Source organism: Gymnogyps californianus, chromosome 1 (assembly GCF_018139145.2).
Source record: "Gymnogyps californianus isolate 813 chromosome 1, ASM1813914v2, whole genome shotgun sequence".
Lineage (NCBI taxonomy): Eukaryota > Metazoa > Chordata > Aves > Accipitriformes > Cathartidae > Gymnogyps > Gymnogyps californianus.
In genome coordinates this window covers 205,170,943-205,186,076 of record NC_059471.1, presented here as the reverse complement: position 1 = coordinate 205,186,076, position 15,134 = coordinate 205,170,943, and the positions used below count along the sequence as shown (strand labels likewise).

The window sequence follows — 15,134 nt, the reverse complement described above, 5'->3', positions numbered from 1 at the left end:
AAGTAATAGCCAGCATTAAGTGAAGTACTCCTCCTCCTCTCAAATTCTGGAGGATTGTTTCAGTACAGAATGGAACGACTGGGAATGATTGAAAAGGACAGACAATGGAACCACAGCAGAAAATCTGTTATTGGCAGCACAGCCAATGAAGAAAAGCTGAGTAGGAAAAAATGAATTTATAAACAATGTTAAGTTAATTTCTGCAAAGAGTCAGTGTTAAGAAAAAAAACTAGCTTGAGGTAGGCTAAAGTCTGGGTAGAAGAGGCAATCCAGGAAAGGAATATAGAATAAAAGCTGGGTGAGAGGTCTCTGATCTCTCTGGTCAGCAAAAGGTTACCAGTTGGAAAAGCAGTGGAATAAGACTGAGGACCACAAGCAGTGGCCTAATTGTTGTAAATAACAAGTTCAAAGGCCCTGGGGATTCCTAAACAGATCACGAAATGTCCCTCTTAGGACCAAGGCTAAAACCTGGGGGTCGCGGTGATAAATAGGACAATTGTTCAGCAGAAGCCACAGTTAAGGGGTATGTGTGTGATCATTCAGGGTTCTCAAACAGTGGCACCAGAAAGTGTTGCCTGCTGAAGGTTCAAGGGGGATGATGAGCTGAATACGCTGCCTATATCTAACAGCACAAGATGTTTGGTGACAGCTATTAAGTGTGAAATCTGTAAGTGAGGGACGTATCAACAAGGACACTCTAGAGGAACATAGTTCAACAACTATCCTGCAAATAAAGGTTTCAGCGTGAACTTGTGAAATCAGTGTCATCTCAGAAGCTCCATGAAAGAAACACTTGTGCAATAACACCAAAATGAAATTCAATACTTAAGAGCAGATCTCTCTAGACCTCTGAGAATCAACAAGTGAAAAGACTTCTAGCAGTCAAGAGAAGAATGGACTGAAGTTTTGAATGCTGGAATTGTCCTTGCTACTATTTTCCTTAGATGGCCTCTGGTGCTTTCAAGGAGTAGCTAGAAGTTCTATTCTTTTAACTACAATGCACTATAATTTTATTCTTTACTATGTAAAGTTATTGCATATTTCAGTTTTTGCAACCATAGTAGCGAATTGTTATAAAATAGATACAGGAGTATTCAAGCGCTGCTTTAGTTTCCCATAATTAAAAAAAAAAGGGGGGGCGGGGCAGGAAGCCCTCCTTGAAAAACTAGCTGGAACCCATTAGGGTTTTGCTGCATGTTGGCATTTTCAGGCACCCAGACTGAGGATGTGGCAGAATAAACAGTAATTCCAATTCCAAACAATATAAGAACACAAGAATGGAAATGCTAGATTGGGGCAAGGGTAATATAGGCTAGTATGTTCTCCTGACAGTGTCTAGGAGCAAATTCTTTGAGAAAATACTGTATGAACAGGAAAAGCATATAGGAACTACAAAGATAGTACAGAAGGAGGCAGCCCAGGGAAAAAGACAAAAATATATTTGAAAAACATACATATGGGAGAAACGACTAACAGTTGATAAAAACTTCAGCATTACAGGGTTAATTGCTATTTCTCTGAGCTTCTCCGAAATGTACTGCATACTAAAGTACACCCTCCATGAAACACCACAGCCACAAACCACAATTTAATGTTGACATTTCTTTGTTTCTGTATTATTTAATCACAGAAGTCCCAGCAGCACTTCCATGTCTAAAAGAAAATCATGGGCCTTCCTCTTCCTTTTTATGCTTTTTAACTCTTTTCTTTCAGTAATTTCTCTCTTGATTCCCCTTCTTTCTCTGTCCATATCCAGGAAATAATTGAGTGATAGTGCACTGTTTTCCTGATATGCAGTATTATGTACTAGGAGTGCTGTCTTCAGGGAAAAACTACAGTACTCTACTGCAGCAGTGCCCCTCTCTCCACACAGCACACATGAAACACAGAAAAGATTATTTTGCGCCATGTTTTGCCATGACAGGGTGCAGGAAAAAGGGATAGGTCTGTCAATACTGTGACAACTACCGGGAATGAAACACTTCAAAAACTTCTGAGGAAATTTAGGTCCTGCACTATGAATATGAATGGCAGCTTTTAAACGCAGTTCCCAGTCACACATGGAAGTCAAATGATTCTCTAAGATCACTGAGTGGGTGGAGTAATACCACAAAGAGCTGAGCTGTAATCCATGCATCTCATATACTCATTTTTCTTTTGCATCTCATATACTCATTTTTCTTTGGCACAATAACACATTCATTTGCCAAAGACAGTCTGAGCTGGAATTATATAACATTCATATGTAGATATTAAACAGTTACTACTATTTCATGCATACAGCACATACCAAAGTTGCAGTACATAACAACAATTTTTAAAAATTGCAGCTAATTAATTTACAAAAAAATATTAACACCATTAGTCAGCCGAACAGACCTAAACCCCAGTTAATATCATTGCTGTTTTACTGTTAACAATAAAAACATGTTGCCAAAATCTGTGTAATCTTGGATTTATTTGGAAAGATGAGGTCAGAACTGTAGCTCGGGGAAGTTCGAATGGAAAGGTTCATCACATCTGTAGCCTATAACTGAACACACAGTTCAACGCAGTTTGTTAGCTGAAGAAATGTCAAAAGAAGAGAATTTCAATATGATTTTCAATCACTAAAAAAAGGTAGAGAAATAGTTTTGCAGCCATTTTAAACCATCCACAAGAGCTTCAAAAGAATGGCACAAGTAGGCTGTATGATCAATATCAATGAGTTTTAACAGAAGAAATATGTTATTAATCTAAATAGCAATAGTACACTGATATAAATGTGTTTCATTCTTAAAAAGTACTGGGTATCTTGAAAGTTAGAAGAAACAGCTTTATAAATCAATGTTTTCTAAAAGCCCCCGTGGACCATCATACATGATTCATCACAATTAGTTTAAAATTAATAGCACTGAGTAGATGTAAATGGACATAATCTTGGATTTTGAGCCTACAGAAAACATAAATTATCAACAGAAGTGGAAAATACATAGTCTGTAGATACACAAATTGAATTTAGTGTCTTCGATATGTAAGATAAATGGAAATGGATGACAATCAACATAGTGATATTCCGACTGATATAACCAACATGCTGATACTTCTAAGTTAAATTATTTTAACTAGATAAGAATCAGTTAAACAATGTGATAGAAAAGGCAGTGTGTATATAAAATTTAATTCTATTGCAACTGTTCTTTACACATTTTTAGCTTTAAACACAATATACATTACTACAGTTTTAGTTTTGTACTCAAATACATAAGGAAAACAAAATCATAAAAGGATTTAACATTTCCCAGCACAGTCCCCATAATGGAGACAACGTGGCTGTGTATGACTTATTTTGGCTTGCTTGCTTTATTAGCTGGCAAAGTTCATTATAATATTAAATTAAATTATTTCACTAAAGAACTTGCATGCTGATATAATTGAGAATGTTATTTTATCCTGTGACTTAAAAGCCAAGATCATGATCAAATATACTTTTTATTCTTGGCCAATTGTTCTTTTCCGTCACCACTCTAGAGAGCAAATTGTTCTCACCCATAATTACACAGTCACTTTCTAAAACAAAAGAAAACACACTGAAATTGTTATAGGCTGCATCAACAATTTCAATCATGTATTATCTGATCAAATAATAAATGCATTATAGTCTCAAAACATCAAAATACACTTTCTATTTGGAAAATAAAAACATTTTTCTTTTCTTTTTTATGCATTTGCATTCAATTAAAGTGTAGGCTAGAAAAGAGTCAATCAGTAACATTCTCATGCTTGAGAAACACTGAAGTAAAGCTGTGCCAGGAATCAAAAACATTTCTTGGGATCTTGCCTAGTTGTAGCAGAAGAGTTTTTTCTCATGAAAACACTACCAAGATGTTTTAACACTCTTCATGATAAAGTGGCTGAATAACAGTTAGGATGCAAGTAATTCCTAACAAGTCAAGTACACTTTCACAGCTAGCACCGAAGCTCTAACACTGATCATAAAGGCTTTTATTTTTCCTGCCCATTTCTCTGCATAGTGGAGCATACAACTGCATTGAGAAAAAGATTACTGACCTGAAACTATTGCAAAATGTTGTCACGAAGGGAATTAACCTCTGATCACATGGTCACATGTACTTCCACACACATGATCAGGAAGGACTAAGATGCTTTTCTACATCCAGAGGGACTCTGTTTTGGCAGTAGAATCAAGTACCTATTATTTGTGCTAAAACTTTAACGCCACATTAATATCTTGGACCCTCTTTCTTTTTTTTTTTTTTCTTTTTTGTCTGTGAGCCTTCGTCCAGTCCTGTTTAACATCTTCATTAATGATCTGGACGATGAGATAGAGTGTACCCTCAGCAAGTTTGCAGATGACACCAAACCGGGAGCAGTGGCTGATACACCGGAGGGTCGTGCTGCCATCCAGAGGAACCCTGACAGGCTGGAGAAACGGGCTTGCAGGAACCCCATGAAGTTCAACAAGGGGAATTGCAAAATCCAGCACCTGGGGAGGAACAACCCCAGGCACCAGTACATGCTGGGGGAAGCCCAGCTGGAAAGCAGCTTGGCAGAAAAGGACCTGAGGGTCCTGGTGGACACCAGGTTGAACATGAGCCAGCGATGAGCCCTTGCCACAAAGAAGATGGATGGTATCTTGGGCTGCATTAGGAGGAGTGTTGCCAGGAGGTTGAGGGAGGTGATCTTTCCCCTCTACTCAGAACTAGTGAGGCCACACCTGGAGTACCGTGTCCAGTTCTGGGCTCCCCAATACAAGAGAGACATGGACATACTGGAGAGAGTCCCACAAAGGGCAAAAAGATGATAAAGGGACTGGAGCATATTTCCTATAAGGAAAGGCTGAGAGAGCTGCGACTGTTTAGCTGGAGAAAGCTCAGGGGGCTCTTACCAAGGTATACAAATACCTGAAGGATGGGTGCAAAGAAGATGGAGCCAGGCTCTTTCAGTGGTACCCAGTGACAGAGGAGACAAAAGCCAACGGGCACAAACTGAAACACAGGAGGTGCTGTCTGAACATCAGGGAACGCTTTTTTACTAGGAGGGTGACTGAGCACAGGTTGCCCAGCGAGGCTGTGGAGTCTCCATCCTTGGGAGATATTCAAAAGCAGTCTGGACATGGTCCTGGGCAACCTGCTCTAGGTGGCTCTGCTTGAGCAGGGAGGTTGGACCAGATGACCTCCAGAGGTCCCTGCCAACCTCAGCCATTCTGTGATTCTGTGATAATTATCTCAGTAGAGTTAGATTCTGACATTCTGATATATCTAAGCACATGTTTGCATTCCAATCTTATTTGTCATATTGCAGCATTTCACACATAATATAAACCATTCTATGGCATTCTAGGAATGTTCAGTCATATGGATATCACTGGGCCTGGAGACTAATGAAGGAAGGGGGGCCGCATTTAAAGTCATCTTACAGATCTCATACTCACATTGCTTCATTATGGCTGGACATATAGAGAAGAATATAGGCAGTAAAATGGGACAATAGCAAAGCATAGAGTGAAGATATAGTTTAAAGAGAGGATTAAAATTTTAAAAATGCATGTAATACTTACTGATACTTTTAAAGCTAGGCCAGTGAAGAGAACAGCAACCTCGAAGATTCAAACGTAATACATATGGACGCCACTTCTGCAAAATATTTACTACTATTTGGTCCTGAACTTTACACTTCACTGATGAAAAATTGATCTAAAAATTTAAACAATTGATATGTAATTCAGTACTAAAAATAGGTAGTACATACAAAATACACATCATTATGAAAATCACTAGTAAATATATGAAGTTCTATGTAAACACTGAATCAATAGTCTGGAGAACACAGAAATGTCTGTGTATTACATATATAAAAATTCTAGACAGCTGACTAAAAATACTTAAATGTAGAGGAAGCATGTGTCTACAGTATTTATGAAGCTGAGGCAAGTCTTGAACTGCCAAAATACAACATGTCAGAATATTATGTGCAAAGAAAATTGTCAGACTTGAATATTTACTTTATTTTTTTCCCTTTAAGATGTATAAAGTCCTAAAGTTGCTAAAGAGATTTTTTTTTCTAATTAATGGTCTACTGATACATCAAGATATCAAGAATATGTAACCTACCATCTTAGTTTTAGTAGAAGAATCCTTAACTGATTCAAGCTGCAGGCTGGGGATATCTAGATCTTTGACTAAAACCATTATTTTTCTTAGTATTTGTCAAAAGTTCAAGTTTAAGAAGTTTTAACAAAAGTTACTAGAAAATAGTTTTAACAGTCTATCTACCAAGTGTTTAAAAAAAAGCAGGAAAGCCAACATACAAACATTTAATAAGAAATATCTCCTTTTTTGGAGAAGACTTTTTCATGGCTTCTTTAAATTTGTTCATAAAAAAGCCAGAAAAAGCTTTTTTTCCCCTTTTGTATAATCTGCTACAGCTACACTGCATCTGTTTGTTGTACATTTCATAATAGATGTTTATTACCCAAATAGTTTGAAAAATCAATCACCATTATTTCTATGCAGAATGCTTGGAAGTGGTTACAGTACCAGGAAGTCAGGAGTTCAGAACTTTTTCCAGTTTTTCACTTTCTTATTAGGATTTTGTTCTTCTTGCAGTAAAATTATCAGAAGTTTTAATACTAGTTTCATTAAGACCATGAATTCATCACAGTAACTTAAGACTAGAGCTAATAAAGGCTCCAGGCACCTACAAGCTGGGCACTGCAGTGTCTTTTAGGTTTTGGTGCCCAGGGTAGATTCAACAACTCAAATCTGAGCAGAGACTCCACAAAATACACATGACAGCTAAGCACATCAGAAGGTCAGTTTAAAGAAACTCACACAGAGAACAGGCAGCTGCCTTGAACCAGACAGTAGGACACGTAAGCAGCGTTGTTGAGCCCTCCAGAACTTCTTTACCTCAGTCAGGAAGGCAGATACAGACCTCCAGCTATCTGGGAACTAGAGCCTGTGACGCACTCTGGGGACAGAACAGCATATTTGGGAGACCCAAGTTCAGGTCTCTTCTCAGCCTCACAAGGCACAACTCTTTCACCTTCTGGATCCCAAATGGATCTCTTTAAGTGGGAGAGAGGTGCCTAGTGTTAGGGCCCTGAGTTCACCAACAGGCTCTGCAACCTCTTCTTTAGGGGTTTAGCTACCAGAGTCCAAGGTCAGCTCCTATATGGTGTAGCAGTGTAACCCTGGATAAGACTGCTGTGAAAACAGTTCATTGTGTGAAAGAGCTGGAGAAGCCTCATTAGGGGTTTCCCCACTTGGCTCAGGAGATGCCCTTAAGCTCATGCCCTTGCCCTGAGTCTTTGCTTGAACCACACCTTAGGCATGTCTGTGTCCAGCCATCCGTCTGGCTGACCCTGACCTTCACTCATGGACTTCACTTCCTGACTTGACCTTGGAGATGCCTCTTCACTACAGGGCTTACTGGCAGTCTCTGGTGGGTGGCTGACCCTGGTTACTCTCACTGGACCTGCTTTGCTCTTCTTGCTCAGGTTCTGTGGGACTGTGCCCCTTGTCAGTGGTGGGGCACTGCCCCTGCCTGCCCTTCTAGCACCGTTGGCTCCCAGCTCACCTTCCCTTGCAGAGCAGCCCTTCTGCTTCCTCACACTAAGCTCCGCAGGTCATGCAGTTCTTGGAGAAAAGAGAACAATCATCTCCTTGATCACCTTCATCATCATGAACTTTTAGGTCCAAAAAGGAGATGTCTATCAGATTAGACATCTCCAGGATTATGCAGAAGATGCACAGGGTATTTTGGATTGTAATTTCAGACTTGAGGGTCTAAAATCTGACTAAATCATGTTTGACATGCCCACATACTTTTAAAAATCTGGCCTTAATCTTTCTTTGTACTGCTGATAAACGGCTATATGCGAGGCAAAGATACAGAGGCAACAGTGATACTGGCTGAGGTGCCACAGCTAGTCTTAAGCCACTGCCTAAGGACTGGGGAGCCTTGAGGTAGTCCTTCACATATGAAGCCTCATGAGCACTAATGAAGGCAATAGCAATGAGCAGTGTGATTGTGTTTTTAAGTTCAAGGCAAAGACAGAGTAGCTATTTCAGGTGTGGCCCCAAACAGGCCATGCTAGCATGGTCACACAATGAAGGCAAGTTGACTGAAATGTGTGTGCTAGGGAATTGGACTGCTAAGGTAGAAGAAACAATGCAGTACCTTGGACACTGACATGTGCTCTGGAGACACAGTGACCACCTCAACAATTCTAAGAATTCATGAGTATGGAAGTGAGCTGGTCTGCACCACTTGTTCCAGGGATGACAAGAGTCTCTCTAGAGCAAATACAAGTAGTCTCAGAGTATCTGTAACTGAGTTTACGTTCTCCTTCAACAGCAGTCATATAGTACCTGTTTAGATTACCTAGGGAGCCTAAGATACCTCACTTAACTGTTTCAATTTAGTGGGCTATAGCTAAGCCTTAGTGGCCAATTCTCTTTCAGTTCCACTGATTTTATAATGATATACCACAGACAACTTCATTTGAGTTGCTGCTCTTTTTCATTCATGTAGCTGAGCAGACCAAGTCATATTCTGGGATAAAACTTATAGCCTAGATATTTAGCATTCTTAAAGTAAACTACCTCCTTGCCTCACTCTTTTTTAAAATAAATAAAATTTAAATAAAATATTGAAAGTGATTATCTTACTTACGTCACTCCATAATGAACTGTTCTGAGTTAGTAGCATCCACATTTGGCTAACTTGAGCACATCTTGCCAGATCAACTAAATTTACATAATGGAAAATCTACGTCAGAAAAACAGACATACATGATATTAAGAGCTATTCAATAAGAAGCACTGCTGTATTAAATGATACATATTCACCTGTCCTAAAAAAAAGAGCTATTTTCAAATTAAATACTTCTTTCTTAGGAGTTTACACATACCTTTTATAGCAGAATGTCAATAATTACTCTCATTAACAGCCTTAACAAAGAGTATGAAAAGACAGCTTTGCTTAAAAGCTCATAAATTCAAGCTATGATGGAGAATGACAGGGATGTTTCAAAACTGAAGATTTCTCATGGACTATCAGCAGTTTCATTTCACCTATATTAAACCAACACTTGTTAAAACACCTCTCCTAAACCTATTTGAGACAATATAATTTGGACTAAAGCTTTGTAGATTAAATATAGTGCTTTTAAATTCAACTTTAAATTACCTATGAAGAGTTTTTGTAGTTTCTACCTCAGAGGTCTTTTTAATTTAACTAGTATAATTTGGTAAATATATCTATAAATCTTTAATCTCAGAATATTAAAGTCAATGTGTTGTATTATGGTAGAAAAAATATAAAAGCTATACTGATAGTTCATTTTATACAGTTAAATATTCTAAAATATACTGCTACCACTAAGCAACATTTTGAAAAATTAAATTATAGCATCCCAAAAAGGTCTTGTCCTGGTAAATAAGCTTAGATACAGCAATCTCAGGCCATAAAAGTAAGAGACTGAATGAAGATAACATTTGGCAAGCTTCTGCCATAGCTCCTCACCTGCCATTTTTATGATCAAGTGTCAAACAGTATTTCTGCCAACAGAATGCTAATGTTTAATCTTAGAAGAAACTTGGTAAAATGAAATGAGGGAAAATACGGTAAAATTTAATGTCTTTTTGCTATAGAAGCAAATAGGCATTATATTATAACCATCTGAAAATATAAGATGCGTTTAAGACTCAAAGACAAAGAGCATATGCAGAATTTTATATAAAACAGCTGGATTATTTACATACTAAAAAATCCCATACCCATAATCATTGCAGAACTGAATTACTACATCATATGCTGAAATATAAATATCTGATACGAAATCCAACACTTAAAATGTGCAGTCCTAAGTATGAAAAAGAAACCAGCTGAAAGGAACACAGTTAATAAAACCCTGCATCACTTTTCCTAAAGCAATTTTTATATGAGGAAAACTTTATGCTTGTAATGTAATTACTTTCATAACTGCACAATAATACACCAATGGCAACAGTTTAAACCTGGTATGGCTGATAGCAAAAAAACAAAAAGAACTTTCTAATTTTACCCCATAACCTGTCACTGAAGAGAAATTTTTCGTATTAATATACATTTTCAAAGAGCTTAGCACTTAAGATATGTACCTTAATAGTAAGATGTCAGAGTGAAAACATAGCAAAGATGCCAGTGTGTTTTATAAAAGAGTATTTCGATATTAGGTATACAACTTTCCATACAATAATGCATACAATAAAACCTGTTTTTCATTATAGCAGTATATGAAGTATGATTTGAAATATGCTCCTGAAAAATGAATGCATACTCTGCACAGAGTTCACTCAAACTATACAGGCGCAAGAGAAATCCTGAGTCAAATAGAGGCTTTGAAACTCAAATGAGTGTTGTACTCAGAAGCAATACACATAAAGCCTTTGTAAAAGTAAGGAAATAATTGCAAATTTTGTTTCACTTCTGGTAATCAACATAGCTAAGAAAGAGTGACTACCTGTGTAAGTGTAGAATGCATGGATTACCAAAGTGTAGGTTATCTTGGTTATACTGAAATATGCTTTATAATAAATGAGTCACTAACAAACTGTTCGAATCAAAAAGGGATGTGCTAATAAAAAAGATGTTTCACTAAAGGAAGTATTCTTTCCTTAAGAGAAATTTTTATCCTGATTTATATTCTGTGCAGTTCTACTGAAATGAACAGGATTGAAAAACATATGGGCTAGAACCCATTTTCATCACAGAGATTAAGTTCAATTAAAAGAAACAAGCAGAAATATCAAGAGTATTCTACCAAGATTTAAAATTTTCTGTTTCAACCTATAGAAACTACCCAAAGGCTGTAATTTCTTTAGCTAGAAAAGGACAAAACAGGTAGGAAATTCACTGATAATGTGTCTTTTACCACTAGCATTTAATCGCATAGGTAATACATTAAGCAATTTGCCTGCCTCTCAAAATATGCTGCTGTCACACAAGCTGTCTGTATTCACTTCATATAAACTACTTAAAACAATTTAAAAAATCAGTTTTTCTGGCTTTCTGTTTTTATTCTGGAATCTTGGAAACTTGCTATAGCTATACTCATTTTGAAGATATTTAGGTGGTTCAGAATGCAGTTGGGGACTTACAAAGATTTTTTAAAGTACAGAAATGTATAGGCCCTTTTCAATAGCAAATTCCTTCTGTACACTCCATCCCTTCAAAGACTTGCATCCCATGATAATTATAGTTGGATCCATCACAGGCTTCTCTAACCAAAAGTCTGTTTAATTTGGACGTGTGGATTATTTCCTTAACTTCAAAACTCCATCTAATTTAAAACTCTAAGGAATTTGACACAGCTCACAAAAAGTATTTGAGTAAATGGAACTATATGACTTGTTAGAATGAGAAAGAAAATATTGACTGTATTATTATTCATTAATAGGGTTTAGTTTCATATTAGAAGAACAAAAGCAAGGCTTTTAATTTGACACTCTCTTGCTAGTAACCTTTTGAATTTTCAGTTCTGAAAAGGTCTGTTGAAACATTTCTTTCATGTTAGGTCAAGGCCACAGTAGCCAGCTTTAAAGCACAGCAATCATTTTCTGTCAGTAACTCAACATTAGGGTACTGTAGCACCACTGACTTTTTTAGGAAACTGTAATTTACAAAGCAAATGGTTTCCAGCTGGCCCTGAGGAGAGATCTTGTCCTAGCAGTAAAGACAAACTGACAGATATTTTTTTGCATGGCAGCAGAACAGGAAGTTGCAATAAATGATAGCATACTAATAATGATATTCACTAAATACCCTGTGATTTTGAAATGATCCACCACCGAATATCTTCTACAGTGCCAGAGACAATAAAGTCTCCTTATCATAAGTTCCAAAACTTTGAGAAGTCCAGGCATGCTTTATTTTCCACAGTCTGTGAATGCTCAGAGCAAACACAGATTTGGCCTGGAGGAGCCAGCACACAGTAACAATCTCCTGTTGAAGGAGATTGTATCTACATCCTGTAATAATTTTTGTTCCCGCTGCACTTCACACATAAATAAAGCCATTCTCTTCTGAAGTTCTGGGGTACATGAATATTGAAACCTTGAGCATTTGCATAGTTAAATGATACCGAATGATAATTTCAAAGATCTCTATTTTAGATCTAGGTGATAAACTGCTACCTAAGCTCACCTTACGTTTTTAAATCCTTTAGTGAACTGGAGCATAGGTTCCTCCCAGAACCAATATTATGTTACATATTAAAAGCTTTTTATTTTCCTGTGCTGTAAAGAGGGGGAAATAACAGGACTCAACCATAAGAAAACAGGGCTGAAAAAAATCATATTTTAAAATTATTTACTATATACAAATAAGAATAGAAAACTACATTTGGTTCAGTTCAATGAACAGGCAGATATTACTGTCCTGGTTTTGGCTAGGGTAGAGTTAATTTTCTTCCTAGTAGCTGGTATAGTGCAGTGTTTTGGATTTAGCAGGAAAATAATGTTGATAACACACTGATGATTTTAGTTTTTGCTAAGTAGTGCTTATACTAAGTCAAGGATTTTTCAGCTTCTCATGTCCAGCCAGCAAGAAGGCTGGAGGGGCACAAGAAGCTGGGGGGGTACACAGCCAGGACAGCTGACCCAAACTGGCCAAAGGGATATTCCATATCAGATGATGTCATGCCCAGTATATAAACTGGGGGAGCTGGCTGGGAGGGGCGGATCGCTGCTCGGAAACTAACTGGGCATCAGTTGGTGAGTGGTGAGCAATTGCATTGTGCATCACTTGTTTTGTATATTCTAATTCTTTTAGTATTATTATAGTAAGGGATGAAGATGAACCGGGGTCATCATGGGAACAGGCGGAAGAGGCAGAACCAGAGGTAATCACCCGATCCCTATCCCTGAGTGAGCTGCGGGATATGCAAAAGGTTTCGGCTGTCGTCCAGGTGAAGACATTATCATCTGGCTGCTCCAATGCTGGGACAATGAGGCTAGTGGCCTGGAATTAGAGGGCAGGGAAGCCAAGCAGCTGGGATCACTTGCTAGGGAAGGTGGCATTGATAAGGCGATTGGAAAAGGGACACAAGCCCTCAGCCTCTGGAGGCAAATCCTGTCAAGCGTGAAGGAAAGGTATCCCTTCAAGGAAGATGTTAGATGTCAACCAGGCAAGTGGACCACCATGGAAAGAGGTATCCAGTACCTGAGGGAATTAGCCATCCTAGAGATGATTTATTATGACCCGGACAATGCACAATTACCCAGAGATTCAGATAAAGTCCAATGCACGCGACCCATTTGTATGGAGCGCACCATCATCGTATGCCAACCCATTGGCAGTACTAACTTGGAAAGATGAAGAGGCACCGACAGTGGATGAAATGGCTCGCCAACTCTGGCAATATGAAGAAAATCTCTCTTCATCCCTATAAGCCTGTGTCTCGGCTTTGCAAAAAATGCCCGAAAAGTCTGAAAAACTGATCAAACTGATCGAAAAGTCCTACTCCCCACCTGTACAGACCACTATCTCAGCTATTAGGAGTGAGCGTTCCTCTGCTCAAGAGAGAGAATATAGAAAGGACACACCACGGGGTACCCTTTGGTTTTACCTGCATGACCACGGAGAGGACATGAGGAAGATGGATAGAAAACCTACCTCGACCTTAGATGCACGGGTACGTGAACTGAAAGCAAAAACAACCACAAAAGGGGAATCTTCCAGGAAAAATGCTGCTCCAGTTTCCAGCAAGCAATTCCCCAGACAGAGTAGAAGGGCTTCTGACCCTCTTGAAGGGACCTCTAAGTCATTTTTACAAGAAGCGAGTAATGAATACTCTGACCAAGATTAGAGGAGCCCTGCCTCCAGCCAGGTGGAGGAAAGGGACAACTGGGTTTACTGGACTGTGTGGATTCGATGGCCTGGCACATCAGACCCACAGGAGAATAAGGCTCTAGTGGACACCGGTGCACAGTATACTCTAATGCCATCAAGTTATAAAGGGGCAGAACCCATCTGTATTTCTGGTGTGACAGGGGGATCCCAACAGCTAACTGTATTGGAGGCTGAAGTCAGCCTAACTGGGAATGAGTGGCAGAAACATTCCATTGTGACTGGCCCAGAGGCCCCATGCATCCTTGGCGTAGACTATCTCAGGAGAGGGTATTTCAAGGACCCAAAGGGGTACGGGTGGGCTTTTGGTATAGCTGCCTTGGAGACAGAGGAAATTAAACAGCTGTCTGCCTTGCCTGGTCTCTCTGAGGACCCTTCGGTTGTGGGGTTGCTGAGGGTCAAAGAACAACAGGTGCCGATCGCTACCACAACAGTGCACCGGTGGCAATATTGCACGAACCAAGACTCCCTGATTCCCATCCATACGCTGATTCATCGACTGGAGAGCCAAGGAGTGATCAGCAGGACTCGTTCACCCTTTAACAGCCCCATATGGCCAGTGCAAAAGTCTAATGGAGAGTGGAGACTAACAGTAGACTATCGTGGCCTGAATGAAGTCACGCCACCGCTGAGTGCGGCCGTACCAGACATGCTAGAACTTCAATATGAACTGGAGTCAAAGGCAGCCAAGTGATACGCCACAACTGATATCCCTGATGCGTTTTTCTCAATCCCTTTGGCAGCACAGTGCCGGCCACAGTTTGCTTTTACTTGGAGGGATGTCCAGTACACCTGGAATCGACTGCCCCAGGGGTGGAAACACAGCCCCACCATTTGCCATGCACTAATCCAGACTGCACTGGAACAGGGTGAAGCTCCAGAACACCTGCAATATATTGATGACATCATCGTATGGGGCAACACAGCAGTAGAAGTTTTTGAGAAAGGGAAGAAAATAACCCAAATCCTTCTGAAGGCCAGTTTTGCTATAAAACAAAGTAAGGTTAAGGGACCTGCACAGGAGATTCATTTTTTAGGAATAAAATGGCAAGATGGACGTTGTCAGACCCCAATGGATGTGATCAATAAAATAGCAGCTATGTCTCCACCGACTAATAAAAAGGAAACACAAGCTTTTTTAGGTGTTGTGGGTTTTTGGAGAATGCATATTCCAAATTACAGTCTGATTGTAAGTCCTCTCTATCAAGTGACCCGGAAGAAGAACGATTTTAAATGGG

The 15,134-nt window shown here is 39.1% G+C and overlaps 1 protein-coding gene across 1 annotated transcript in view; it reads right to left on the bottom strand.

Annotated features, from left to right (window-relative positions):
* FBXL13 (F-box and leucine rich repeat protein 13) overlaps nt 1–15,134 on the bottom strand; it is a 106,453-nt gene that overhangs the window by 66,056 nt on the left and 25,263 nt on the right. The window contains exons 8-9 of the mRNA XM_050908853.1: nt 8,680–8,775; nt 5,561–5,696 (exon numbers count right to left, since the gene is read on the bottom strand). Coding sequence (XP_050764810.1) covers nt 5,561–5,696; nt 8,680–8,775 — 232 coding nt within the window. The remainder of the gene's footprint in view (nt 1–5,560; nt 5,697–8,679; nt 8,776–15,134) is intronic.